Raw genomic sequence first — 27,595 nt, forward strand, 5'->3', positions numbered from 1 at the left:
GAGAGAGAGAGAGAGAGAAGGAGAGGGAGAGGGAGAGGGAGAGGGAGAGGGAGAGGGAGAGGGAGAGGTAGAGGGAGAGGGAGAGGGAGAGAGAAGGAGAGGGAGAGGGAGAGGGAGAGGGAGAGGGAGAGGGAGAGGGAGAGGGAGAGGGAGAGGGAGAGAGAGAGAGAGAGAGAGAGAGAGAGAGAGAGAGAGAGAGAGAGAGAGAGAGAGAGAGAGAGAGAGAGAGACAGAGAGAGACAGAGACAGAGACAGAGACAGAGACAGAGAGAGAAAAATAGAGAGGGCAGAGATGGAATTTAGTGATGGCATACCGTGAGTTTGCTTGGGAAATGTTCAAAATATTTCTTAACCTGCCAATGAAGTACCACTAGTGTTGCTATGTGATACATTTGATCCAGAGCTTGTATATGTGTGTGAGCAGAACAAGGTGTTCATCCACCGGGGGAAGGACTTTGAGCGCAGGGAGGACTTCCTGAACGAGTTGATGAGTCAGTTCCCCAGTGCCGTGTGCCTCAACATCACCACCATGCCTGAGGATGACATCAAGAACTCCCCCATGCAGTGTATCCTCTCAACACACACACACACACACACACACAGGCGCATACATGTATGGATATAAACACACAAACACACCAGACAGACCCAAAAATGGCTCCACACACATACACACCGACACAGATGCATATGCAAACACACAGTCCAGACACACACACATGCTGGCATGCTAGGTTTATGTCCCTGACCAGGCCATGTCAGATATCCAGTGTTTCACTGTCCAGACAGTTCTGGAGATCCCACCTCGTCTGAAGAGCAAGCCTGTTCCAGACCAGATCATCAAGTCAGCCTCACTCTCTTTCTGCCTCCCTTCTACTCTCTCTTTGTCTTCCTTCTCCCTGTCTCCTCAACCTCTCTCTCTCTCTATCTCCCACCTTCCTTTCTCTCTCTTTTTCTTCTCCCTTTTTGAATTCTGAACCAGTATTATTCTGGTTGTATGGTACATGGTCAATGTTGGCGTTGAAACGAAGGTGATGATGTTTCTGTTTCTGTAGCTTCTACAAATCCAACTACGTTCAGCGTTTCCACTACTCCAGACCAGTTAGAAAGGGCTCTGTTGACCCCAGCAATGAGTTTGTTGTAAGTGCCTGGAAGGCTGGCTGACTGACTGGCTGGCTGAGTGACTGAATTACAGATTGTTATTGACCATCCATTACCATTTAATATCTGTTTATTTCATCTATCTCTGTCTGATTCTCTGTCATTTTTCCTCTCTCTGTTTATTTCCTTATCTCTTATTCTCTCTCTCTCTTATCTTTCCTCTCCCTCTCTGTCTTTATCTCCTTCTCTCCTAGTCTATGTGGATTGAGCGTACCACCTTCACAACTGTGTACAAACTCCCAGGGATCCTGCGTGGGTTTGAGGCCACAGACACAAAACATGTGAGTGTGTTTGTGTGTTTCTTTATGTTTCTGTGTGTGTCCTGTCCTGTTTGCTACTAGAACAGTCTAACTGACCTGTCTATCTCAGACTACCCTGAGTCCTCTGGAGAACGCCATAGAGACCATGGAGTCCACCAATGAGAAGATCCTCACCTTGATCAACCAGTACCAGGCCGACTGGAGCCTTCCCATCAACCCCCTCTCCATGCTGCTCAATGGCATCGTGGACCCGGCCGTCATGGGCGGCTTCGCCAATTACGAGAAGGTCGGACATCAAACTATCTTCATTTCCTCCAGCCAATTACAACCGTCACATACATTAAAGTCTCCATACATAATCTTACCAGCAGATAAACTGTACACATATTTTTTATTTCCTGCCGACTTATATCTTACCCTTGAATTGATGGATATATATCTTGTAGGTGGATGACGTGGTTTGTGCTATGCTGTTTTTCCAATGTCTTAAGCTTAAAGTTGTAAGCTCATTGTCATTCCTAGCATGCCGTTGGTAAACATAAATGGGTGTTTTTTGAGTGTAGTTTAAAGCATTTCTTGTGTGTGTGTGTGTCTAGGCTTTCTTCACGGAGGAGTACACCCAGCATCACCCTGAGGACAGAGACAAGCTGCTCCGCCTCAAAGACCTCATCGCCTGGCAGGTACTCAGGGGCCCAAACATAAGCACACACGCACTGCCATCCATTCAAGCATACACAAGCACACAGATACACATGCACATTTTCTATCCCCTGCCTTCCCCTTAGATTCCGTTGCTGGGCGGAGGAATCTCCCTTCATGGGAAGAGGGTGACTGACGACCTGCGACCCTTCCACGAGCGCATGGAGGACTGCTTCAAACAGCTGAGAAAGAAGGTGGAGAAGGAGTATGGAGTGAGAGAGCTGGTAAGAGGAGAGAGAGGAGAAAGACAGGAGAGAGAGAGACGGGGGATAAGGGTGGCATGTTTACTGTTGACACCTTCTGTCATCCCTCCCTCCTAGCCTGATATGGATGACAGGAAATCCACTCGTCCACATTCTGTCCTTCGCATGCGCCAGTCCATCATCTCTGTCTCTTCCATGCAGGGGTCTGAGTGTGGGACCCCCACCAAGTCTTTCCCTGACGGGTAACACACACTCACACACACACTCTCATATTCATGCACGCTTGTTCCTCTTGAACTTGAGGTACATGTTTACACGTTTACATGAATGACATTTTAAGCATTACATCTCTACTCTTCTCTCCTCTCTTGTTCTTTCTTTCTCTTCTCTTCCCCATCTCCTCTACTCCTTTCTCCTCTCTTTTGGTCTCCTCCCCTCCTCTCCTTGATGGTCCTCTCCTCCTCTCTCTGCTTACCTCCCCTCTCCTTTATTCTCCCCTCCTCTGGCCTTTAAGTGGCCCCTTCAATGACAACGGCGCCCCCCGGACCCCCGTCCTGCAGCACTCCAGCGGGAGTGTCAGCACGGCGGACGAGGGCGGGTTAGAGGGCGGGGTCAAGCTGAGGAAGTCCAAGAGGGGGAGGAAGAGGAGCAGCATGATCTTCATCACCGAGGAGAGAGAGAGAACCAGCACGTTGGACAGCAAGCGGGTGAGAGAGGAACACATGGATGGAGAGGAAGAGAGTAGAGAGCAGAAGATGAATGATAAACGGAGGGGAGACGGTAGACTGAAGAAAAAGAAGATATATATATATATATATATATATATACATATATAGAGTTATACTTAGTAAAAATAAGTTGTTATCATTTGCTTCAGTAGCAGCCTCCACAGCCAGACAGTATGTCAGTGTGCGCCCGTGCTCTCTGTCTCCCTCTAGCTGTCAAAGAAGCAAGAGTTTCGCAGTGACACCAACCTAGCAGACTCCAACGAAGGAAACGTCATGCTGACCAATGCCAACTCCAGATCCCTGCCTGCTATAACAGGTAACACACGCACCTACGCACGCACGCACGCGCACACCCACACACGGCATATCCTGTTTTCTGACGTTTTCCTGTTCCTCAGGCCTCTCTCTCTCAGTGGTCAGTGGGACTGAGGAGGCGGAGTCAGCGCGTTCCAAGAGGGACAGTAAGAGCATGTCCGTCTGTGTGCCCGGAGACAACCGCACCCCAGACAGGCGCTCCAAGGGGGTCATCAATCTCTTCTTCAAGACCAAGGTATGGTGGGAGATGCACACAAGCACATCCGCAGAGGGACACACTCAGACAAAGACACACTTCATTTTTCTGTATGTGTTTTCACGTCTGTCTGACAGACTTCCAAGCCAGATGATGGGAAACCTGGAGCTCCAGCTGGACACAAAGCTACTCATTTCTGATGACCAGGACAGAACAGAGTTCAAGTCACCAGATAACAACATTCCTCGATCCCCAGATCCCCACACTGTAGGGGATGCAGTGCCTTCATCATGAGCCATACAGCTGATCAGCTGAGCTTATTAACTTAGATACATGCAGCCACACAAATACACTCAGTTTATACACACACTTTTCCCCCTCCACATACGTACACACGTGCATGTACACACACACACGCACACAACATGCTACTGTTACATTTTTGTTTACCTGTGCCATCATATCTTGTAGTTCCCTCTGAAGCCTCACGGTGGCAATATTGAATCGTGCTGTTAGATAGTGGTCTCCTGTCCAGTAAACAGCACTTCCCTCAAAAGTACCCCTTTAGCAAACACAACAATAAAGCTGACAATTGTTATCCACTATTGAGTTTTCTTTTTATTTCTTTCCCTTCAACTTTGACACTTTCAATGTGTTTCAGAACCTTTCAGGATCTCTCTGGCTCTCCCTACTTCTCTCTTTTCCTTTCCTTCCCTTGTTATATCATCTGGTCCTCTGATGCTGCCTCATCTCCGAGCCCCCTGACCCCCTCCCTCTTCCCCTATTTTCTTCTCCCCTCCTCTCTGAAACAGGGGTGGTAAGCACCCAGAGAGCTGCTGATACTGAGACTTCTAATTGGCTGTTGGGTAATCCCTAATCTGACAGCACATCAAACCAGAAATCCTTCCTCTCATTCCCCTCCCATGGGACTAGTCACAAGGGTGTGTGTGCATGTGTGAAAACTCTTGACAGGCTGACGTCGTTGAATGTTGGAGTGTGTGATTGGATAATGGAGAAGAGAGGGAGAGATAAGGGGAGGAAGAGGCGAGAAGCTTATTTGTTGCGAAGCATTATGAACAGATAAATGCTAGAGAGACGTCAAACATGGATTCCAAAACAGAACCCCATATTTTTGAACTTTGGAATAAGGAACACTGTCCCTCTTATGGTCTGCACAACTCCTGCTTGAGAAAGCCCTTATTGGTATTTGACTCTCACCAAATACCAATATACATTGTTGTTGTCCGTGTTTTAAAAGGCTCTTTTTGCCGGGGTGTATCCCCCTGGTGAAGGCTAACAGCAGAGCAGCAGGCTCTGTTGCTGGGGCGCTGATGGAGCTGGCAGGTCTGCGCCCCTGGAGCTCCCTGGACTAACTGTAGCCAGCCTCTGCACTGAGGACCACTCACACCTGGCCAAGCTAATGTGTGTGTGCGTGTGCACGCGTCTGTCTGTGTGTGTGTGTGTGTGTGTGTGTGAGGTTGGGGGGTACGATGGGTAGTGTACGTTCTATGTGTGTGTTAGCAGGGGGACTCGGGAGTGATTCAATGTGTTAGCGTGTTTCTGTGTGTGGCTGTGCGTGTGAAAGACTGTTAGACAGTGTTGAGTGTGTGTCGGGCACTAACTTGGTTTGCAATCAGACTCTGGCTGTGTGTGTCAGGCAGCCTAATGACAGCTGTGTGTCCCGGCCACAAAGGCGGGCGGGAGGAGGAGGAGGAGGAGGAGGAGGAGGAGGGAGATGGACGTTCTGTGCTGAGACGAGCCATATCAGAAGCCGAGGCAGGAAATCGAGAGGAGGGAGGAGGATGTGGAGAGCGGGGGGAGGTGGACGTGTTGATGGGTGTTGAAGAGAGAGACTGTCTAGCAGCCGCACAGAGGCGCAATGTCGACACTGGCCACGTACTGTCAACAACTCTGCTGACGGCTTGCGTCTGACCTCGTCAGCCGTGACCTCATTAAAAGAGGACGTGGGTTTCTTCTTTGGCAAAGGGCACGCCACTCTGGACCACAACCCTGACATGCCTGTCACCACGGTCAGGCCACCAGAGCCTACGCCCGTTCTGTCCTTCAGCTCCAACTGTTCCAATCATCATCAGCTCTGATAGCCTAACAGAGGCCAGAGAAGAAACCACTGGAGCCTTGTGGATGCCAGGGCAAAGATTCAGAGGGTCAAGGACCAGACGTCTGACCAGAATGTTAAGTGTCGCTCTCTTGTTTTCCAATGCTTTGTTTGTCTCGTCATTATCTTGTTTTTCTGGATCTGTGGAAAATACGCAGCCCTCAACTATGCATGTATGCTCACCCGTTGCTTCACCTCATGCCTGGGAAACCTGGTCAACTGGCTGGATTTGACCAATCAGATATTTGCTCTGATCCGTGGTCGGTCAGTGACGAAAGAGCTGCAGCAGGAGGATGATGTGGTCCTGCACAGGCTCAGCATCTCCCTACCTCTCTCAGGAATCACCCTTCACCGCCCGCTGATTGGGTGGCTGCAATCAGGGAGCCTAGTTTCCAAGGTAACCCCACCCTCTCCCCAACCCCCTCCCCTTCTGTCCCCCTAACTTTCTTCTCTCTTTCACTTCCTCCTTGTGTGCGGTTTCTCTTTTTTGTGTTCTATTCAGAGGGCAAGAGTTCTTGAAAACTTGCGTGTGTGTGTGATTAGCTGTCAGTCACGGCCTGTACCCACCATTTCCCCAGCCGACGGCAGGGACATGATGCCAATCTGTCGCGTCAGCCTGGGATTGCTCTCTAGTCGTCGGGAGACGTGCCCGCTCGCTTAGACAAGCACACACCGAGAGGGAGGAAGAGACGGAGGGAAGAAGGAAGTGAGAGAGGTGGAGGTAGGGAGAAAGGGATGTGTAGGGAAGCAAGTGAGAAGAAGGGGAGGGTAGAGGGGGTGGAGAGGAAGATGAAAAGAAGGGAGGGAAGTGATGGACTGAGGAGGTGTAAAGGTGGAGGGAAGTGATGGACTGAGGAGGTGTAAAGGTGGAGGGAAGTGATGGACTGAGGAGGTGTAAAGGTGGAGGGAAGTGATGGACTGAGGAGGTGTAAAGGTGGAGGGAAGGACAGAACAGGGTTGATGGAGATAAAGGATTGAGGGATGAAGGGAGTAGAGGGGTAGAAAGCATCTGGCACTTGTCTCAACCCCCTGCCTTAGTCGTTGTTGGCAGGGGCTGGTGTGAGAGGAGCTTTAGAACAGCCAGGGGTAAAGGTCTGTCCCAGTGGTACTACATTCTAACACCCCTCCAGCCCTCTCCATCTGTATGGCCTTGAGCGCCAGATGTGTGTTACATACACCACCCGTCATTCAGGAGGGCTGCACTGAACCCAAGGGATAGAGCCAGTACTCTGTATGTGTCTAATTAAACACAGATCTCTTATTGTTTTCTATTATCCTGCTTCCCTGTCTTTTCGCTCTCCTCCCTCTCACACCTTGTAATGCACAGTGGGCTTCTTAATTGCTCTGAGATTACCTATCAGCATGTTCTGTTTCAATGCCATCTATTGCAATGCATAAACACAACACACACATTGTACTGTACAAATACTATGAAACACACACATTGTACTGTACAAAGACTATGAAACACACACATTGTACTGTACAAAGACTATGCACACCTAAACATGCTCATTGGCAAGCACTCACACCATCTCAATATCAGAAGTTCTGCCTCTTGTAGCTGACAGTAGGCTGACAGTAATCACAGTGTGTGTGTGTGTGTGTGTGTGTGTGTATGTGTGTGTGTGTGTGTCAGAGTCTCTGTGTCTATGTGTGCATGTCTGTCAGTGTAGCTGCATGTGTGTGTCAGAGTAAAGACGTTGATGTGGACTGAACACCACCTGGGAACTTTCTGATAGCTCTCTCAAAACCTCAGATCAGTGAGATGAAGAGATGTCAATCCCAGAGCAAGGAGACAAAAGACAAGACAAAAGAGATAAAGAGAGAGCTCAGTCAGGAGCGAGAACAGGCCATTATAATCCGATGTATGGCCTGTAAAGAGATCATCAAAGAATCCAGATATCTGATGAATCAGATATGGAAGGGGGATCAGAGAGTGAGATCCGAGGGATAGGAGGATTTTGGAAGAGCCCAAAACAGTTCCCGAAGTACCCCATTAAATCCATTAGAATCTTTTACAGTTTTAAAATGAATTCAGTCCACATAGTGTCGGTTTTGGCATTGAAAAGGTTCGTTTTACCTAGAAATATGACCCATCTGGAGCCTTTGTTTCAGTCGGCTCCCCAGTGTAACATTAAAAGCCCATCCCCAGAACTGTGTACTGTGATGATTAACAGTAGGGTCCTCTGTGGTCTTGGTGCCAGGACTGCGGGCCGGACAAGCTGGAATTTGATTGTTGGATAGAACAATCATAGAACAAGAGAGATGGGTGGGTACAGAGCAAAGAGCAAAAAGCTGAGAGAGGGAAGAGAGAGAGTGGGGAGTGAGAGGAGAGGAAGGAAGGAAAGAGGGGCGGGTAGACAAAGACTGGAGGTTCAGAGAAGGATTGGCTCTGAACAAGAGAAACGGGCTGTTTTGAGACGGTGAGGAAAAGTACAGCAAAACGTTGTCTTCAAAACCAATTATCCACACGACAGGTGCCCTCGAATCCATGACAAGGTACCATGACCTTCCTCTGAATCAAAGTTAGCCAGATGCAGAAGATCAAAATTTAGCTTGGCTGTGCACTTTAATATCCTGACAGAGGAACCAAAAACAGCCTTGAAATAAATTAACAATATGGCAACGAGAACCAAAGAACAGATGGTGTGATGACCTCTGGCTCGTCCATAAAGAGCGGAAATCAGGTGACTCTCTGTCACAAGACAACTGGACCATGTACTGTCTGCCTAGAATAGCTAATGAGAGAGCAAAAAAGTTCTGCAATGTGAGTTATTGTGTAACTCAAGACTTAACTAAAAGCAGGGCTTGAGAGTTGTAGAAATGCCTAGTAACACACCACATGGTGCCACAACACAACAAGACCTCATTTAATTGTTTCCATAAAAAGTCAAAATATGTCAAGCTTGAGAGGTTTCAAAAATATTGCGACACCCCTAACTGCATCACAGCACAGCAACACCCCTAACTGCATCACAGCACAGCAATACCCCTAACTGCATCACAGCACAGCAACACCCCTAACTGCATCACAGCACAGCAACACCCCTAACTGCATCACAGCACAGCAACACCCTTTACAATTCTTATTTTTTTCTCTGCATCGCCCAAACATGTACTGTTCTTGTTGTGAAGGACATCCTGTCAATATATAATCAGCCAATGAAGATAACACATCATTTGTGATGATATTCTCTGAGACTAAAGTGCCCTGGGTCTTTCGTAGGAACGGGATGATGGAGTGCCCGTCACACAGATGGTATCTGGATCTTCCAGATGAGAAGGGCTAGGAGCCTCTTATCTTCAAGAACCTCTTATCTGTGTGGGCCGATGATGGCCTGATCTGGTGTTTTATGTAAGTTAGAGAGAGAGAATGTGAGAGAGAGAGAGAGAGAGAGAGAGAGAGAGAGAGAGAGAGAGAGAGATAGGGTCTAGCAAGAGAAAGAGAGAATTATCAAACTAAAACAAAAAAAGGCAAAAAACTCAAATATCTCAATCTCTGCTCAAAATGAATGACGTACAGAAACCCTCCTCAATCCCTCACCCCTTCTCCCAGCCCTCAGAACCCGGTTGCTTAGTGACATCCCATAGAGAAGAGAATAGTCCCACAGGGACCACATCATCATCTCAGACATCCTTCCACTGTGAGCTGCAGTCTCTTGAACATTAAGACAGTGTGCCTCTCACGAGGAGCCTGTGTATGTGGCTTGATCTTCACCTCCCTGGTCCTGCCATGCGGCCAGGACCCCTGTGGTGAGCTCCTAGACCCCCCTCTCTCTCTGTCGGGAAGACATGTGAAAGCCCTGCCCGGGGCTATACACACACCACCGCAGGCGGTCTGACACGCATACCAACACACACATATACACACACATGCACGCAGACACACACACACATATACACTCACCAACACACAGACGCTTCAGTGCAAACAGAGAGGCACTGGAAGACGCATGAATGTGCATATGAACACACACATGCAGACTTGTGCAATCTTCACATGAAGTGTCATCAGTGAGAATGTGTTGTGTCTCCCTCGGTCAGGTTGGGAATGTCAATTTGAGAGGCTCAGTTGATCTGCCTCATGATTTGATGTTTGATGATTCTATGATTATTTGCAACATGGCTACACTTGAACGCTCAATGCTCCATTAAACGGAGGACACTGATTGAATGGGGTGTGCATCTGTCTTTGGGGGGAAGGTTGCATATTTGAGGTAGCTTGAGGTAACCTGACTGTGTATGTTAGAGTGTGGGTGATTTGACTCCCAATACATGGAAACATCACAGAGGGAACTACAAGACCTCCCTACTTGAGATCAACGCACATCAACACAAACATACCCCCCCCCCCCCCACACACACACAAATAAATCCACACACACACATCCAATTGGATCACATCCCAGAGTAAGCAGCACCTGAGCCATCCTCTTTGAGGAGCGGTGAAGCCGGAGGACCCTGGTTGTCTTGCAATGTAATGACACAGTGAGATCAATGCAGGGGCATCCATATTGTTGTCTTCCTGCTTATTACTCACACATGTGCGCAGGCACACACAAGCACACATGTGACACTCAAACAAGACTACAAGATCATGCACACAATTACATTAATGCATTTAGCAGACGCTTTTATCCAAAGCGACTTCCAAGAGAGAGCTTTACAAAAGAGCATAGGTCACTGATCATAACAACGAGAACACTGCGAGCCAGACAGGAGAAGAGCTTGTGTTGCGACCGGGCGCTCTTGAGCGGTGGGACCACCAGACGGATGTCAGAAGAAGGCCATAGGTGGCGGGGGGGGGGGGTGTAAGGCTGGCGGAGAGACTTGATGTAGTCGGGTGCAGTCCCGTTCACCGCTCGGACAGTCAGTACCAGAGGTCAGTACCACACACATGCACGGACACACACATGCACGGACACACACATGCACAGACACACACATGCACGGACACACACATGCACGGACACACACATGCACAGACACACACACGCACACACTGTGCTGTGTTTGGACTCACTATTCACTCTGTAGAGTGAATGGTATTGTCTGCTGAAATTAAATTGAAATGGAAATTCTGTTATTGTCAAGAAAACGGTAAAGATTAGTGTTGTGTGAGTGTATGTGCGTGTGTGTTTGGGTGTGTGTGCCTGCCACTCAGTGTTGTGCCAGTGCAGCATGGTGGCAGTGTCCATTTGTCTGGCTGTCAGCTTGGTTATGAGGTTGTCAGCAGCAGGGGAAAAGGGCCACAATGGAGGAGGACATATCTCATCTAGACCTTCCAGCAAACGCTGCACAACACAGTACCTCATTTATCCCTCCAGACGACCACTCACAACAAATACCCCCTGGCTGGCACATGCCCAGAGGGGAGTGTGTCTGTGCCTGCACGTGTGTGTGTGCCTGTGTGTAGTATGTCTGTGCACATTCTTCACATGTGACACAAGTAAATGTCACTCCCCACATGCACCTATATTGAGCAAACATTGACAAAATCACCCACCATCAGCTCCATGACCTCCCACCATCAGCTCCATGACCTCCCACCATCAGCTCCATGACCTCCCTCCATCAGCTCCATGACCTCCCACCATCAGCTCCATGACCTCCCTCCATCAGCTCCATGACCTCCCACCATCAGCTCCATGACCTCCCTCCATCAGCTCCATGACCTCCCACCATCAGCTCCATGACCTCCCTCCATCAGCTCCATGACCTCCCTCCATCAGCTCCATGACCTCCCACCATCAGCTCCATGACCTCCCTCCATCAGCTCCATGACCTCCCACCATCAGCTCCATGACCTCCCACCATCAGCTCCATGACCTCCCTCCATCAGCTCCATGACCTCCCTCCATCAGCTCCATGACCTCCCACCATCAGCTCCATGACATCCCACCATCAGCTCCATGACCTCCCACCATCAGCTCTGTCACCACTATCAACATGATCATCATCCACTAATGGAGTTAGGCCTGAAAGGGTTGACTAAAGTTCGGGAGGAAGGTGGCACACCAAGACTCCTCCAATCAAACTAATACGCATCAGCCCAGTAAAGCACGGAAGAATGCGACCAAACTTCCCTTGGTCAATTATGTAAGAGTTCTGTATAAAGTATCTTCCATTCCTCTGGTCCCTGTGCTAGCATGTTGTTGTCACCCTCCCACCCTTCCCTTTCTTCTCGGCTTCTCCCTGTCATCTATCCAGGCTTCCCAGGGGATCTGCTTGAGCTGCTGCTCGGCCGTGACCCATTAGGACTCTCCGCCACACCCCGAGTCCATGCCTGGACACCAGGCCCGGCTCTGCTACCGGCCCCCCCAACCGCTCCAGGCGTGGCTCTGCTACCAGCCTCCTCCACCATCGGGCTTGGCTCTGCTACCAGCTCTGCTTCAATAAAAGCTATCTATTCAATCTATGGTGTGATCACTGAACTCGTGAATTAGCTCCTGACCTCCATCACCACTATCACCTCCCATCATCAGTTCCATCACCACCCACCATCAGCTCAATTACCACCCACCATCAGCTCAATCACCACCCACCATCAGCTCAATCACCACCCACCATCAGCTCCATCACCCACCATCAGCTCAATCACCACCCACCATCAGCTCCATCACCCACCATCAGCTCAATCACCACCCACCATCAGCTCCATCACCACCCACCATCAGCTCCATCACCACCCACCATCAGCTCAATCACCACCCACCATCAGCTCCATCACCACCCACCATCAGCTCCATCACCACCCACCATCAGCTCCATCAACCCCATATGCTTTCACCTATCCTTTCTACACCTTTCTATGAACGGTGGTATGCCATCCTTTATGTTAACACCACAAAACTGCTCTTTCTATTAGGGACACTTTGTCACAGCTCCACTCTACTCGGCTCAAAGCTCTTTTAGCTTGGCATCATCTTTCATCCATTCCTCTCTCTCTCTCTCTCTCTCTCTCTCTCTCTCTCTCTCTCTCTCTCTCTCTCTCTCTCTCTCTCTCTCTCTCTCTCCCTCTCCGTCTATCTCTCTATCTCCCCCCCCTCTATCTCTCTCTCTCCCTATTTCTCTCTGTGTTTTGCTCTATCTTTCTGTCTCTCTCTCTGTGATAACAGTAGTTGGAAATTTAAGCCTGTGACTTTATAGTGCTTTAATAGCAGATTAAATCAGTTTCTTTATTACCCCCGCCAGCTTTATAGGGACCTGCACTAAGATGATTATGAAAGTCTGCGTGTGTGTGTGTGCGCATGCGTGCAGTGCAATAGGTAATGTGTGCTGTATGTGTGTGTTGCCAGGTGATTTGGCATTACTGTAATGTCATTTGTGTCTGTGTGCATAATTGGTTCAAACCAGTTTTCAGTATGTGTCTGAAGTGCGTTCCCTCTACATGTATTTGTGTGTGTCAACGTGTGTAGGTCTATGCATGCACATTTACGCACATTCATGTGTGTGTGTGAGCTTGTGTACGTACATTTGTAAACAAACATTTGTTTGTTGTTTATTTGTGTACTTTTTTATTATTAACTCCCTTCTTATATTTGAACTCATTATATTTCAAGTGGAATTTTGTTCAGATATTCAACACGTGAGTGAAAGCAATACAGTCACATGCGCAGTAACACAAAGCAGCCAGGTGGGCACGGGCACACACACACAAAGATGCACATGTACGCAAACACACACACACACACGCATGGACATGTACACACACACATGCACCGGCTTTGCATTAGTCTTCATTAGCAGTCTGATTAGGAAATGAAGCCTCAGGGTCTAATTGGAATTAGCTTCCAGCTACTCTCAGATCCCTCTTTCTCTCTCCATCTCCCTGTCATCAGTAGACACTGTATCCTCTCTCTCATCTCCCAGCTCATGAAAACATATCTCTTTCCAATTCCAACCAGCGTAAGGTCCTGGGGGACTCCCCTTGGTAACACTTCACAATTAGCACAAACACTTATCTCACTCAGATCAAATCTCTTACACTTCTATATATATGCAAATGTAGGAATAAGACCACATGCACTTGTTGTATATGGTTATTTCAATGATAAAGTAATTAAAGATTCATTCAGATAGTGTAAAAGGTAAAGTCTGTTATGGTTAAGGTGATGGCATTGAGCTGAAGCAGTTTTCAGTGGTGTCCACAGGGATGCAACTGAAAGCAGACATTTAATAGGCTGTCAGTGGCTGAAGTAGATCTTAGATTCAACATGATAACCTCACTCTCATTTTCCATCTGTCTCTCACCCTCTTTCTCCCTCCCTCTGTCTATTTACCTGCCTTCTTCCCCAGTCTTTTTTTCTCTTTCCCATTCTGTCTCTCTCTCTCTCTCTCTCTCTCTCTCTCTCTCTCTCTCTCTCTGTCTCTCTATCTATCTCTATCTCTCTCTCTCTCTCTCTCTCTCTCTCTCTCTCTCTCTGTCTCTCTGTCTCTCTCTCTTTCCCCCATTTTATTTCCCTCTCACTCACTTTCTCACTCACTCACTCTTTCTCTCTTTCCTTTCTCCTTCCCTCTCGCTCCTTCCTCCTCCGCCCATGTGTTGGTTTATTTATGAGCAGGTCTATATTCAGCTTTTAATATGAGTTATGGCTGGCTCCTAGTGTTTACACAAGCCTGCTCGATAAGCTATTCATATTTGATGATTCTTCATGCTTTAATGATCCAGATCATTTAGCCAACGCTCCAACTAGACTTCACACTGACACGCTGGCTGTTGTCGCTCCAGGCATGTAAGCACCTACCTAATTACCCCTCTGTAGGTGCTTGGATGTGGACCGTCCAATTGGAAACTGAAGCTCATGTCCCGCTTTCTATTGATATGCCGGTGGATCTGATAGGATAATGCCCCGTTAGACTCTATTCAAAGTAACATTTGTATGTGTAACAGGGGTTGGTTGAGCATTAGACTGGATTTAGAATTGTTATGATACATGTTCATAGTGTTTGAGGGTGTGACAGTGGTTCTGGGCTACTTTGTATGTACTTTACTTTATTTGTTTGGTGTTATAATTGGGGTATTTTATTATGAGGCTGCTTAGTTTAGGTTTGACTCAAGGGGTACACACACACACACACACACAGATGTACAGTATTTGCATGCAACACATGGTGTGTCTGGCTCACTCTCATGCTTCTTTCTGAGACTTGCTAAAATAAAGTTTATTCATGAAATGTATTCCAGATAGAAGGGGGGGTGGGGCAACGCTGGAGTTGTGCTGCATAGTAACACAAAATTGTCATCGCCGTAAAAGAGGGGGTGGAGGGGGGGTGCTGACATTTCATTGTCAGCACTGCCTCTTATCCTCTCACCCCCCCACGAGCCCAGCCACCCTCCTCCCCGTTTCCCCGTTTTGTCTAATGATCAGTTTCGCTCCCTGCATCCTCATGGCCACAGACCCGTGAGGAGAGAGCAGCTGAATAATAATGTTCCTTAAAGCCACACCAGTACTTAATGAGGTTAAGCTGACCTTGCAGAACATTGCTGACAAGGTTAATCCTTATGGGTATATATACAGTATATATATGCATATTTATTTTGTGATCATCATGTTGATCATGCTTATCCCCACTCCAACCTCTTCACCTGTCACAATATTAATTGACTTGTAGTCTAGCAAGACCTGAGCCCTGAATCTCATTGGCTTCAGAGTACTCTTGTTTAGATTACCTTGAGGCCAATGAGATTGTCTTTGTTTAGAACTGGAGTTTGTGAGGTTTCTCCAAACTATTTTTTTGACGTCCTGGATTGAGTTTGTTTCATACATTGTACTGTTCAAGATGGAAATCCAATACACTTTTATTATAGTTTGATATTAAGAGTTTGTTCATGATTGCTTCAGATAGGTTCTCTGGATAATGATTGCAAATTAGCTTTAAGGTTGTTATCACATTCTCCTTCCGGGAGAGCTGAGTACATTACAAGGAAGTGAATTAGCAGAAGACGCAGAAGATCAATGGTGGTGGCCTCCAGTGTTCCAGCCTGTGGAAGATCCAGAAAAAAGGATGATTGGCTGGTTTGGATCATCTGGATTTGAGTGGCTTCCCTCAACCTGTTCCCTCAAGCCTTTCACCTGCCCATCTGTTCAGATGAAGGCTTCCAAACACTTCATCCCACGTCCTATCATGGGACACATAATTAATCTCATCTTGTTTTGTAGAGAACCCTCCTCATTTAAAGGTATTTTTTAAATCCTATTTAAAAAAAAATTCTAATCTTGTTTATTGTATGACATGTTTTTATGTGAAGCACATTTAGTCTGGCTTGAGTATGACATTTGCTGTATAAGTAAAGTGCCTTGCCTTGCCTTAGAATTTATGTTTTAATTGAACATTGACCCTTCTGCAACATGGCTGCCAGAGAGAATTATAACATTTTACAATTTATCTATTTAGCTATATGGCTTTTTAGTGTAAACGTTAAGTCTAAACCATAATGGATTTTGGTCATTTTTGCTCTGTAGACATCTTCAGGCTCCTTGTGGTGCTGTGAACCCTGGGCAAATGAGTTTTGTGTGTAGAGGATTAGATGAAAGATGTCTGGGGCTGTTTTTATGCTTAGCCTGTGGAGAGCTGTTCTCCATGAGAAAAATTGAACATTAGCCACAAAGCTGAAAGGAAAGAAGAAGAAAATCTAGTTCAAGAAAAGTTTAATTTCTTGTTTTCTCGAAGACAGTGCCAGATAAATTACACTTTAGATCTTGTTTAACACAGATTAAATATTAATAATTCAATTTCAGAGAGAAGGAATTGATGGCGCTGGACTGAGGACTTTAAAAAAGGAAAGTGAAATCACATTTATTAAACTCAGAAATGAACACTGAGGAAGAGTTAGATCTCCTCTTGACTCGTACACAAACGTGACTTGTGTGAAATTAGAAGGATTAGCGTTGGCGATAAGACCAAGGTACACAACCAGATGTTCATTTCATCCTCGGGCTTATCATTAATTAGTGAAAAACATGTTATTCAATCTCACAATTAGTCCATAAATCTGTTGGATGAGACATTGTTACTACATCCAACATTTGAATATGCAAATTGAATCAATTATTCATAGCTGTTTAATTGAAAACATCCCCTTTGCCACCCACATTTTAGTGTAATTGCTAGAGAAATGGATTTAGGAGTATTAAACATCAAAGGCTTGGGGAAATCATTAGTATGTGTCAAGTCCTAGCTCCATATTTACTTTTGTATTTTTTCTGTGTGTGGTGTGTATTTGTGTGATGTGTGCTCTCACAGCTGTGTGAACAGACTCACATCCATTTGATTTGTAGTATTGAAATTGACATCTAGGGGGCACAGGTACAAGGACAGTTCACTCCACTGGTTCAATACTGTACAGTCTGTGTGTCTGTTCATGTACGTGTGTGTTTGTGAGTTGATGAGAGAGAAAAGCAATAAAAAAAATAGGTTATTGAATTTATTATGAGAGAAATGTGGGCGAACTACCAATATACATTTGTTCCAAATGTTTGATGATCTGTTCCTAACATCCTTCGAAGGCTGTAGCTAGTTGAAGCTACTCCTCAGAGCAGTACCCAGACACACCAGTGTGTGGTCAAACTGTTTGCATATCTGAGGCAGAGGCCTGTAGTCTGCAGAAAATGTCAATGCGTAGCCCTCCTGTAGGGACGACCTTCAAAACTATTATCCCCTGGTACCAGCCTGCACAGATCAATTTAACCCCTGCACTATGTGTGTGGGTGGGTGGGGTTTGTGTGTGTGCACATGTATGTGTGTAGGGGTGTATGTGTGTGCACATGTTTGTGTCTGTCCCAACAACCTTTGGACAAAAAGTTTTTCTTTCTGTTTTTCTTTCTCTCTCTTTTCCGACTCTCTTTCTTCATTTCTCTCTGTCTCATTCAAATGGTATGTGTCTGGTTGTTTATGTCTGTTGGGCAATCCATCCATCTATTCATACATCCATAATTCGTTCATTCATCTAATCCTCCATTAGCAGACAGATCACTGAATGGTCTGGCAAAAGGTGTATTTCCCTTCATGCTGGTGTGAGTGAATTATTGGAACACAGTGTGACCTGTTCAGGCAGCATTTGTGGATGGTTTCTACATGAAGCTTCTCCCTGCTCCATGTTCCCTCTCACTATCCCGCACTCCCTCCCTCTCCTACTCTACACCTCTAAACCTACTTTCCTCAAGGTCTATTCATTCCTCCACACTGCTCTATTGGCTCACCATCTTTCCCCTCTTTCCTTTATCGCCGTTCCCTCCATCATCTTGAAAGATATCACAGAGAGGTATGTCCATAGTGTGATTGTGTGAATGAGTATGTGTGTGTGTGGGTGCGTTAAACCCAGTCAGACCAGGCAGCACCATGCTGGACAGAGCCAGATAAGGCCATGCTTACCAGAGGAATCACTGGCACCACTTCACACACCCACATCATGCTAAATCAGTTGGTTCCAGAACCTTCCGAACTGTGTTTAACTCTTCTCAGTCTCTTCAGTTCACACGCCAGTGTTACTTTGAAAGTTAATGCATTCAAACCGGGTAATAAGAGATTTTCTTTCTTCTTTTCTTTGAGTTTAGAAACTCAGTCCTTCAGCATGTTTAGCTTTTTTTCCTATAGTTTTGTGTTTTGACCAAGATGAGGTAAATCTTTAATGATATTTACCTTTTTTGGAGTTTGATCTGACTGCTGTCTAGTGTGATTGGAGAGAGAGAGAAAAGGGGAGAGAGAGGGAAAGAGTGTATTTAATTTGATGCAGAGTCATCTTCATCAGTTTCTCTGCTGAACTTTTTCTCCCTTGCCATCTCATCCAAATGAAATAGATGGGGAGAGAGACCAGATGGAAACAGAAAGGTGAAAGGCATGTCATTCCATTTGCGTCTCTCTGCCTCCCTTAACCCAGATTGAAATGTTAGATTAAGATGTTGCTCAACAGGAACGCTTGTATGATCAAACGCATAAAGTACAATTCAGACAATTCCTTTGTCTGGGTTCCATTCCTGTAGTTTTCCCCTGTGGTTCCGTGTTCCTATGTTTCTTTTCATTCGTTTCCATTCTTTTTCTTTTTTGTTAACTTTTTTCGCTCTCCGATCTTGTCTGGTCTGATTTAATACATATCTCACTGTTGAGTCTAGCCTAGTTTTCTCACATCTTTGGCAGTCATTGTCATTTCAGTCCAAGGAAGAAAGGTGGATGGAGCTGGGGCAGATAAAAGAAAGCAGGGTTGAAAGAAATGATTGAGAGGTCAATAGTTTGTGACAGTCAGACAGAGTGGTTTAGATCATTGTATAACAGAAGTGGTCGAGGAAGAGAATGAGGGAAAGATGGAGGAGAAATGAATGCAGATAGAGAGAGAGGGAGAGAGAGAGAGAGAGGGGGGATCTTGACTGTTCTCTCATCAATAGATGAGCAGCTAAGCCCAATTAATGGCACAAGCAACCATCTTCTGTCTGAAAGCTGAAGAGTCCACAGACACACATACACACGCACAGGTAAGCAAATGTTTGCAATTATTTTGAAAGATACATTTGCACATTTCTGTCAATTTAATTAACATGCAGACATTTTTTCTGTACCTTGTTAAAAAAAGTATCCATGTTTTTTTACCTTTGAGAAATTACCCACGCTTCATTAAGGATTTGAATTGTCCATTTACTTACCATGTCAGGGTCAGAATACACAAACACACACACACACACACACACACACACACAAGGTCCTGTATAATAAGCAGGCATGTCAACAGGTGGTATAAAGAAGCTCCTTTAACTAAAACAGAGTCAAAACAAACAAGCTAAAAAACTACGCATTTTGTAATATTATAAATATTCACCCAGTATTTACTTAAAATATACCTTGAAACAACTTACATGTAAGGGTTATTGTGCAATGCTATTTTGTCACGGAAAAGTGTGTGAGGCAGCGTACTAGCATTATCAGGCCACAGCAGAAAAGGCTGGAAGGTTGATCCCAAGGGGTTGCTGGAAACAAATGGGTGCGCCTGCTTTCTTGGACATACTGTATGAACTTACATCGTGTAGTAGGCTGTGTGTGTGTGTGTGTGTGTGTGTCTGCGCTGCATGTGTCCATGTGCCATGTACATTTGTGTGTAGGTTTGTATGTATGTCCATGTGCACATGTAATAATGTGTGTATGCATACCTGTGACGTTGCTCCCACCACAGACTGGACCGTATGTCACACATGACGTGATCACACGCGTGTTTAAGTGTGTCCCTTGATTCAGCCACCGCAGCCCTTTATATGCTAATGAGGGCAATCGTTAGAACGGCTTTAAATTGAAATGAGCGGCGCCGGGGGGGCACGCCACAGTAAACAAGATAAACACGCATCTTAGAAGTTGTGAGCGAGAGGAGGGGGAAGGGGATGGAGCAGTCACTGTCCCAGCTCACCATGTGGGGGTTGGGAAGCTGGTTGGGTGAGATTGTGGCATGATTAGGGTTAGGGTCAGCATGCTCATACTTATTATGCTTGTTACAGCACTTTTGCTAGTAGCAATGTTGGTCCACTGTTCTTCAACACCATGCACCTGTGCATTGGTAGAGAAAAGGTTGTGGTGGTTATTTGAGAACTATTCCAATCTCTGAGCTCCTCACTTAATACAAAGTTTAGAGGTTTTAATATTCAGAGCCTTTGTTGACCTTGAGCGAATTTGCTGTCATCTTATTTCGTAAACCATAATTGCTCATGCTGTATCCAAAGATGTTGTCAATTCATGGTTTAGGGCTATGTCATTAAAATTCCATAAACAATGTAGTGCAAAAATATTGAAGAACTAACATTGTTCCAAAAGGGCTAATGCTAACTGGAGCCAGGGTAAACATGAGCTGCTATGGCCTGGTGTGAGACCGGAGGCTTCCAGAATGTCACGTGCCATAGCAGGAGTATTTTCAGAAACCTGTGGCCTGTGTCAGATATGAGCACACCTCAATTAATGCATTCCCCAGGCAGAGCTGAAAGTCAACTTTATGTAAATAAGGAGACTTGATGAATAGAGCTTTGATGAAGGCGTCACAGCTGATTTAGTTTGCCTAAAGGACTGTAAAAGGTACCTTTCATTGGAGTGTGAGGTGTTGGGTGTTGGGAGGTGTTGAGGTGCTGAGCTGGACTGAAAGGCTGAGCTTTGATAGTCTGAACTTCATCTTTCAGTGTCCTCGTTAAGACTGTCTACTATATCGGCAGTGGAGCAGCTTCCTCTACACATCCACTTGAACAGAGGCCACCCCTACAGAAAATGTGACAGCGATGAGAAGGATAGGCGGGGATTTGCATGTGTGCACGTGCATCCTTGTGGGATTTGAATGTCATTACTGAAGCCATTTGGGCTTGAACTGGAGGGTGGTATATGGGTGTGTGTGTGTGTGGGGGGGGGGCAGGGGAAATTTGGGACTTTGCACATTGGGACTGTCTGCTTGAGTGGCATGGCTTCTGAGATAGTGTGTGTGGTGAATGAGTGCACACAGACACACACTCAAACACATTCACACTTTTGCCCTCCCATGATAATTCAGATATCTTTACGCAGGCGAAGGTGAACTCATTTTCGTTTGAGTGTAAGGGCTCCTTACCTTGTCACCAGTGATGGTGTGGAGGTGTCAAGTGAGACTGCATCAAGATGTACCAGTACTGCAGGGAGGAGCATTGGGCCTCCAGCTCTTAGTGAGATTGGCTGCTGGCTTCAATAACCAGATGGTTATGTAATATATGCCCTGTGGCTTATGATAGGCACTATTTATTATTTCAAATCCAATTTAAAAGATTGCGTTTGTTGCGTTTTTCAACGCATGCAAGAATTGTACTGTGTGTCTTTGACGAGAGAGAGACAGAGAAACAGAGAGACAGAGAGACAGAGAGACAGAGAGACAGAGAGACAGAGAGACACAGAGACACAGAGACAGAGAGACAGAGAGAAAAAGAGGGAGTGATGTAGATTATTAACGTGTGGCGAGGAGAAAGAGACTGTGTTTATACAAATCTCTATCCGTCAAATGGAGTTAGAGGGGCGTGATTTCTCACAAGCCCCACTGATTGAGAGCGATCTGTGCCATTCAGTAACACCATGTTTATGGAGCAATCTGTGTCTGTGTGTAGGTGTGTGTGTGTGTGTGTGTGTGTGTGTGTGTGTGTGTGTGTGTGTGTGTGTGTGTGTGTGTGTGTGTGTGTGTGTGTGTGTGTGTGTGTGTGTGTGTGTGTGTGTGTGTGTCTTTAAAGGAGAAAGAGAGATATAGGACAGAGAGAGTGATCATCCTTTTACAGTATTTCCTTCACGGAGCTGAGAGAGTTACGTTTGCATAGATTGCCCAATAAGTGCTCTGTCACAAGCCATTTATCAAACCACACATGGTAGAGAGGTAATAAAGGTTTTAAACACTCCTAACCCACTTCCTCGTCCAGGCAGTAATGAAAAGATAAAATATTCATTGACTCCGATGTATGAGAATTATTTTCAGTCAATGGTCTTATATTATAGCCGATCACAGTTCCAGAATCAGAGAGAGATGATCAGGAAGTTCATGAGTCAAGGAATTATCATCCAATACGTTGTCCCCTGGTCGGAGGAGTAATTATATTGATTGGACCATCAAGCTGTTAGTCATTAATCATCTGGCTAGTGGAATTAGCATCAGTCAATAGAGTTAGGAGTGATTGTCCTTTCTCGCCGGACGCAGCTTATAGTTGATTGGACAGTGACACTGTTAACATGATGTCAGTCATGTGACATGGTAGTCTGGTCATGAACACATATTGGTGCGTTCGACATGTACTGCGGCTGCATGAAACGACCTGCGAGAGTAGCCGCTTGCAGTCGGGGAGGAGTTGAAAACGGCTCTGTAAAGTCGGACATTCCAGCTTCTCGTGGTTTGCTGCATTGAGGTCAGTCATGGCCGATCAAGCGCTGTTTGCTTACTTTACTTTATTTATAATTAAACTTAGTCTTTCCGTTAGTGAAGAGGTAGACTAAAACCCTTTCTTCAAAAATGTTTTAATTAAATTAAACTGTTTGGTCCGGATTTGAGCGTTGGTGAAACTGAAGGTGTCAGACTAATTACAAAACACACCATGGCTGGGCTAGGCTGGGCTGTTTACATTAGAAGAGAAGGCTGGACAGTTCATCCCATTGACTAGACCCTCTGGGATCTTTCTAAATACCTGAAGCAGACTCTAAGGTGTGTGGTTGTGTGTTCTTGGCTCTATATTTTAGGCAGATGACAGTACAGCTACATTATAAATATTTCAGTCCTGCACTTACACATGTAAACAAATGAACACACACAGAATACACACACATAACACACAAGACATATACACACACCAGAGCTGAACTACATGAGTTGGCTTTGCCAATTGCCAACAGACAAACATGCACACATGGCCACACACTCACATAAGCATGCAAACACACTGTACGTACACACACACACACACACACACACATTGCACACTCGCACTCAGTGTCCCTCAGGGTCTTTCCTTGGAAATAAGCCTAGCTTGCTATAAGCCCCTCTGCTCTTCTGTGTGAGCGTTTGTGTGTGGAATACAGAGTGTGTTAGGGACTTTGAAGTGGTGAGATGAATGAATGTATGAATGAAGCAAAAGGATAAAAGGAGGAGTTGAAAAAGAGCGAAAAGAGCAGGAACTTTGCCCTGGTAGAAAGGTGAAGTGTGTTGTATGTGTTAGTCAAGAATTCTGTAAGATATGTGGAAAATGTGTTGTCAGATACATAAAAGGGTGTGTGTATATTCAAACTTATTTGACACTGACCCACCCTTAGAACTTTGACACACACACACACATACAAACCATGGAAAATCCATGAAGAGTATTCTGACTTAGTTTCTCACTAAAGACACTTAACTCTGAGTGAGGGGGGGGTACGCTTCTCCTTATGCATGACTGTGCTGACCATTCCCTCACCCCTACACACCCACCGATCCCCTCCCCCCCTTCCCCGCCACCCCCCACCGTCCTCAGATAGTGACTCTTCAAAGCTCCTGAGTGGACCTACACAGTATAGAATGTGTGTTGATGCCAATGTCTTTTCACCCATGACGATCCAAAGACCAGCCCACCCTCTCCTCCTTCTCCTCCCCTCTCTCTCTCTCTTATTTACTTTTTCTGTCTCTGTTGCTGTTTCTAACTAATTTCGTCTCCTCTTCTCTCTCTCTCTCTCTCTCTCTTCTCTCATCTCTCTCTCTCTCTCTCTCTTCTCTCTCTCTCTCTCTCTCTCTCTCTCTCTCTCTCTCTCTCTCTCTCTCTCTCTCTCTCTCTCTCTCTCTCTCTCTCTCTCTCTCTCTCTCTCTCTCTCTCTCTCTCTCTCTCTCCACCTGCCCTCTCTCCACTGCACATACAAATAACCTTCTACCTAGGCCTCACCTTCCCTCCCCCGGACCCCATTGCTAGGATATCTTGGCTCTACATTTAGAAGGTCGATCAAATGTATCCCCCCAAAAAAAACAGAGAGACAAAGCAGCAAAGAAAAAAAGAGAGAGAGAAATGGGCAGAGCAAATGATCTCAACCTCTCCTTCGACTCTCCCTGGAGCTTGTTGTAGTGAAATAGTGTAAGGATTAGAAGTAGATTAGCGGCGTTTGATTTTAAATTTTTCATTGGTAATGGTTTGTAAGTTTGCTTGCCATGGGGGCTGCAAGCTTGACAATAGATTTGTATGTTTCTGTGTATGGATGATCTGTCAATATAGGTTTGATGGCTAACATTCTTTTCTCTCTCTCTCTCTCTCTCTCTCTCTCTCTCTCTCTCTCTCTCTCTCTCTCTTTCTTTCTCACTTTCACTCCTTCTTACACGCACGCACACACATATCACACACTCTCTCTCGTTGAGATTTCTCACTCTTGCTCTTGCTTGAACTGTGTGTTTGTATGTGAACAAGTTTTGCATGTAAACATGTGTGTTTGTGAACATGTGTGCACTTACACGTGTGTGCAGGTATCTGTGTGTTCTACGGCAGCCAGAACATGTGTGACAGCACGGGTACCCCAGTCGGTCCAGAATGGCACCTGTACAAAGAGTCTACATGGCAGACCATTCTGTGTCTGCTCCATCGCTTGTCTTGTGATCGTCTTGGAGATCCATGAGGCAGGTGCGGAGGAGCTGGGGTGTGTAGGGAGGGGGAGGAGGGGGAGGAGGGAGGGGAGGAGGGGGAGGAGGGGGGAGGAGGGGGAGGAGGGGTCTAGCTGATGTGTATCTGCGGGGGGTCAGGAAGCACTGCACCTAATTGTTTCAAGTGTCTAATTAAGGACAGGACTGTTTCTGCAGCTCTTCCCAGAACCTAGCAGCCATGTCAAATACCCTGTCCCTGGCATCCACCCCCCCCCCCCCGTCCCCTCGTCCACCCACACACACACACACACACACACTGATGTACAAAAACCCTCATAGATGCATGGAGACACACAAACACACAAAATATAAGAAACCACAGATACATGAGCACACTAGATGTACAGTTCACACATGCCTATATGTTGATACAACACACACATACTATGCATGCAACCAGACATATAGTAGTGTAGACAGATCTATGAACATACACAAACATCCATGTAAACTCACAGAAAGAGATGGAGACATAAGCAATAACAAATGTGCAGAACCTAATTCAGGGCATGGCTAAATGTATTTAGTTTTTGCCACAGGGAGAATACGTCAGGGAATATTGATATTGCATTTGTATCCAAGCTTAACAAATAACCAAGTGGACAAAAAACAGACTCCAGAAAATTGCTTTTACGTTGAACCTTTTAACTTCCTTTCCACATTTTAAATGGCCTATGACATCAAAAAGAGAGGACGTCTAGATCCAGTCCTTTCAAATTGAAAGTCTGAGGGGATGTTTCCACCAGTAATACACTCTATTTAGTGATGAAAGGCAAGGCTTCCGTTTGCATTTGTTTTCCCCATTGAAGTTTTAAACCCACTTACACGTGATCTCTTTACAAATAATAATAAAAAAAATTGTTGTGTCTCATTAGATACACGCATGGTGAACTCTTAAGTAGCTTACACAACATTTACATTTACATTTAGCAGACGCTCTTATCCAGAGCGACTTACAGTAAGTACAGGGACATTCCCCGAGGCAAGTAGGGTGAAGTGCCTTGCCCAAGGACACAACGTCAGTGGCATGACCGGGAATCAAACTGGCAACCTTCGGATTACTAGCCCGACTCCCTCACCGCTCAGCCAACTGACTCCCAGAAACCTTAGGTGAAAACAAGACAGTAGCTACACTCCACGGGTCATTTAGGGTCCTGCTTTTAGGGACCATTCTACAGAATCTGGAGTGTATACTTTAATTCACAGTTAGTTTAAATGTGTTGGTTGGTTTTATAAAACATGACTCAACGTGTGTAAGGGCTTCATTCGTCATATAAGGAGCACGGACAGCTCAATGTTGCGTGCGCACACTGAAGTGTGCGTGCCCATTAATTAATGTGCGCATCAGTGTGAGTGAGCAGCGGTCAACTGAAGCTCTTGAAAGAATAAGAAACTTTACTTCAATAAGTAGGTTTAAAATAATTGTGCTAACCACCTAAATAAAGAAAAACTTTTACGATGTTTCTCAGGATCCCCGATGTCTGACGAAGGAGAGGATAGCGACAGCGCCGAGCTGGCGCAGCTCACCGACTCTCCCCCCTCACCTCTCCAGCCCTCTCCCCCAGGAGCTGCCCTGTCTCCACTGCCCCCGGACCTCTCCTCTACTGCCCCGGAGCTTCGGGATCCTGCCCCGGCTTCACCAGTCTGCATCCGCGCATCTCCAGAACGCTGCAAATCCGGAGACTCCCCGCGCTTTACCCCACCAAAGTTCAGCCAGCGCCTCACGGACACTGGCTCCCTTTTCCGCCAGCGACAAAACGCCCGTCTGGCCGCTGTAGACTGGCTCAAAGATGCTCCCTTTACCAAGCAAAACAGAGGAGACGCCGTATTGCAGGGCACGGGCACTTTTCAGCACCGCGGACAGCGACTTGCTTGTGGACAGGACAGTGCGGATCACGGGAACCACTGCACGGATCGTCTCCTAGAACCACAGCAGAGCTGCGAGAACCAGCCACCACCGTGAGTCCAGCCTTTAACGCTCCTTAACTTTCTAGAAGGATAGCGTACAGTCTGAATATGCTATGGACATTCAGTCAGAACATTTCCATAGAGAGAACCTTGGATTGAAGGTGTTGGATAGCACAAACAGTTGTGTTCTGCACATTTGGTTTCCACATTAGCGTGTTGTCTTTCCCATCTCAACAAGTAGGCTCATGGGCAACGGTGGTGACGGAATCTTATCCTCCAACATCGTAGAAATCTGAGTTAGGCTTTCTTGGCTAGTTATTAACCTGGTGTCAGTGACCCGGACCTGTTTAATTACTTTGCGTAGCCTACAGTTAAGGTCAATGCATCTGTCCAATATGTAGCTTAGTCATATAGGCCTTGGTCGGTTTTGTTGATTTTTAAATATTTTATTAGCTGTATGCCATCCTGTTTAGTCTGAAGAAAGGCTTGAAAAGAATGCGTAGACCTAAAATAGTCTCGCTTCAATGCAAGTCTGTACAGCAGGTTAGGCTAACGCTAACAGCTCCGACGCACAAGAGACCCAGAACACGTAATAAGATGTAGAGTCCTGCTCTAGGAAGAGGGAGGATTGTGTCTCGTGCGGGTTAAAGCCGAAGAATATATTTGTATCAGCCCATCCATCTTTGTCCTTGAGTTCATAGAGAGGGGTTGATTGGTACCAGAGAGATTATTATTAGGTTATTGGCTGGCGGCCTTGAAAAAGGCAAGACCTCGTGCTGAGTCAAGCAGACTTTTTCGGTGCATGCAGAGGTCAGAGATCGCGCGTTAAACTTATTTGTTGAGATCCTACCGACTACTGGATGAAATGAATCTGACGCGATCTACATTCGAT

The 27,595-nt window shown here is 46.0% G+C and overlaps 2 protein-coding genes across 2 annotated transcripts in view; one reads left to right on the plus strand and one right to left on the minus strand.

Moving 5' to 3' along the window:
• Nucleotides 1–4,159, plus strand: part of dock2 (dedicator of cytokinesis 2) — a 33,727-nt gene extending 29,568 nt beyond the window's left edge. Inside the window, exons 15-26 of the mRNA XM_062476918.1 lie at nt 425–566; nt 763–844; nt 1,056–1,140; nt 1,356–1,442; nt 1,531–1,707; nt 2,018–2,101; nt 2,207–2,344; nt 2,441–2,565; nt 2,838–3,030; nt 3,262–3,367; nt 3,450–3,601; nt 3,700–4,159. Coding sequence (XP_062332902.1) covers nt 425–566; nt 763–844; nt 1,056–1,140; nt 1,356–1,442; nt 1,531–1,707; nt 2,018–2,101; nt 2,207–2,344; nt 2,441–2,565; nt 2,838–3,030; nt 3,262–3,367; nt 3,450–3,601; nt 3,700–3,762 — 1,434 coding nt within the window. The 3' untranslated portion in view covers nt 3,763–4,159. The remainder of the gene's footprint in view (nt 1–424; nt 567–762; nt 845–1,055; nt 1,141–1,355; nt 1,443–1,530; nt 1,708–2,017; nt 2,102–2,206; nt 2,345–2,440; nt 2,566–2,837; nt 3,031–3,261; nt 3,368–3,449; nt 3,602–3,699) is intronic.
• The window catches only part of hdx (highly divergent homeobox), a 350,307-nt gene that overhangs the window by 238,917 nt on the left and 83,795 nt on the right, over nt 1–27,595 (minus strand). The gene's annotated exons all lie outside the window — the stretch shown is intronic.

Source organism: Osmerus eperlanus, chromosome 13 (assembly GCF_963692335.1).
Source record: "Osmerus eperlanus chromosome 13, fOsmEpe2.1, whole genome shotgun sequence".
NCBI lineage: Eukaryota > Metazoa > Chordata > Actinopteri > Osmeriformes > Osmeridae > Osmerus > Osmerus eperlanus.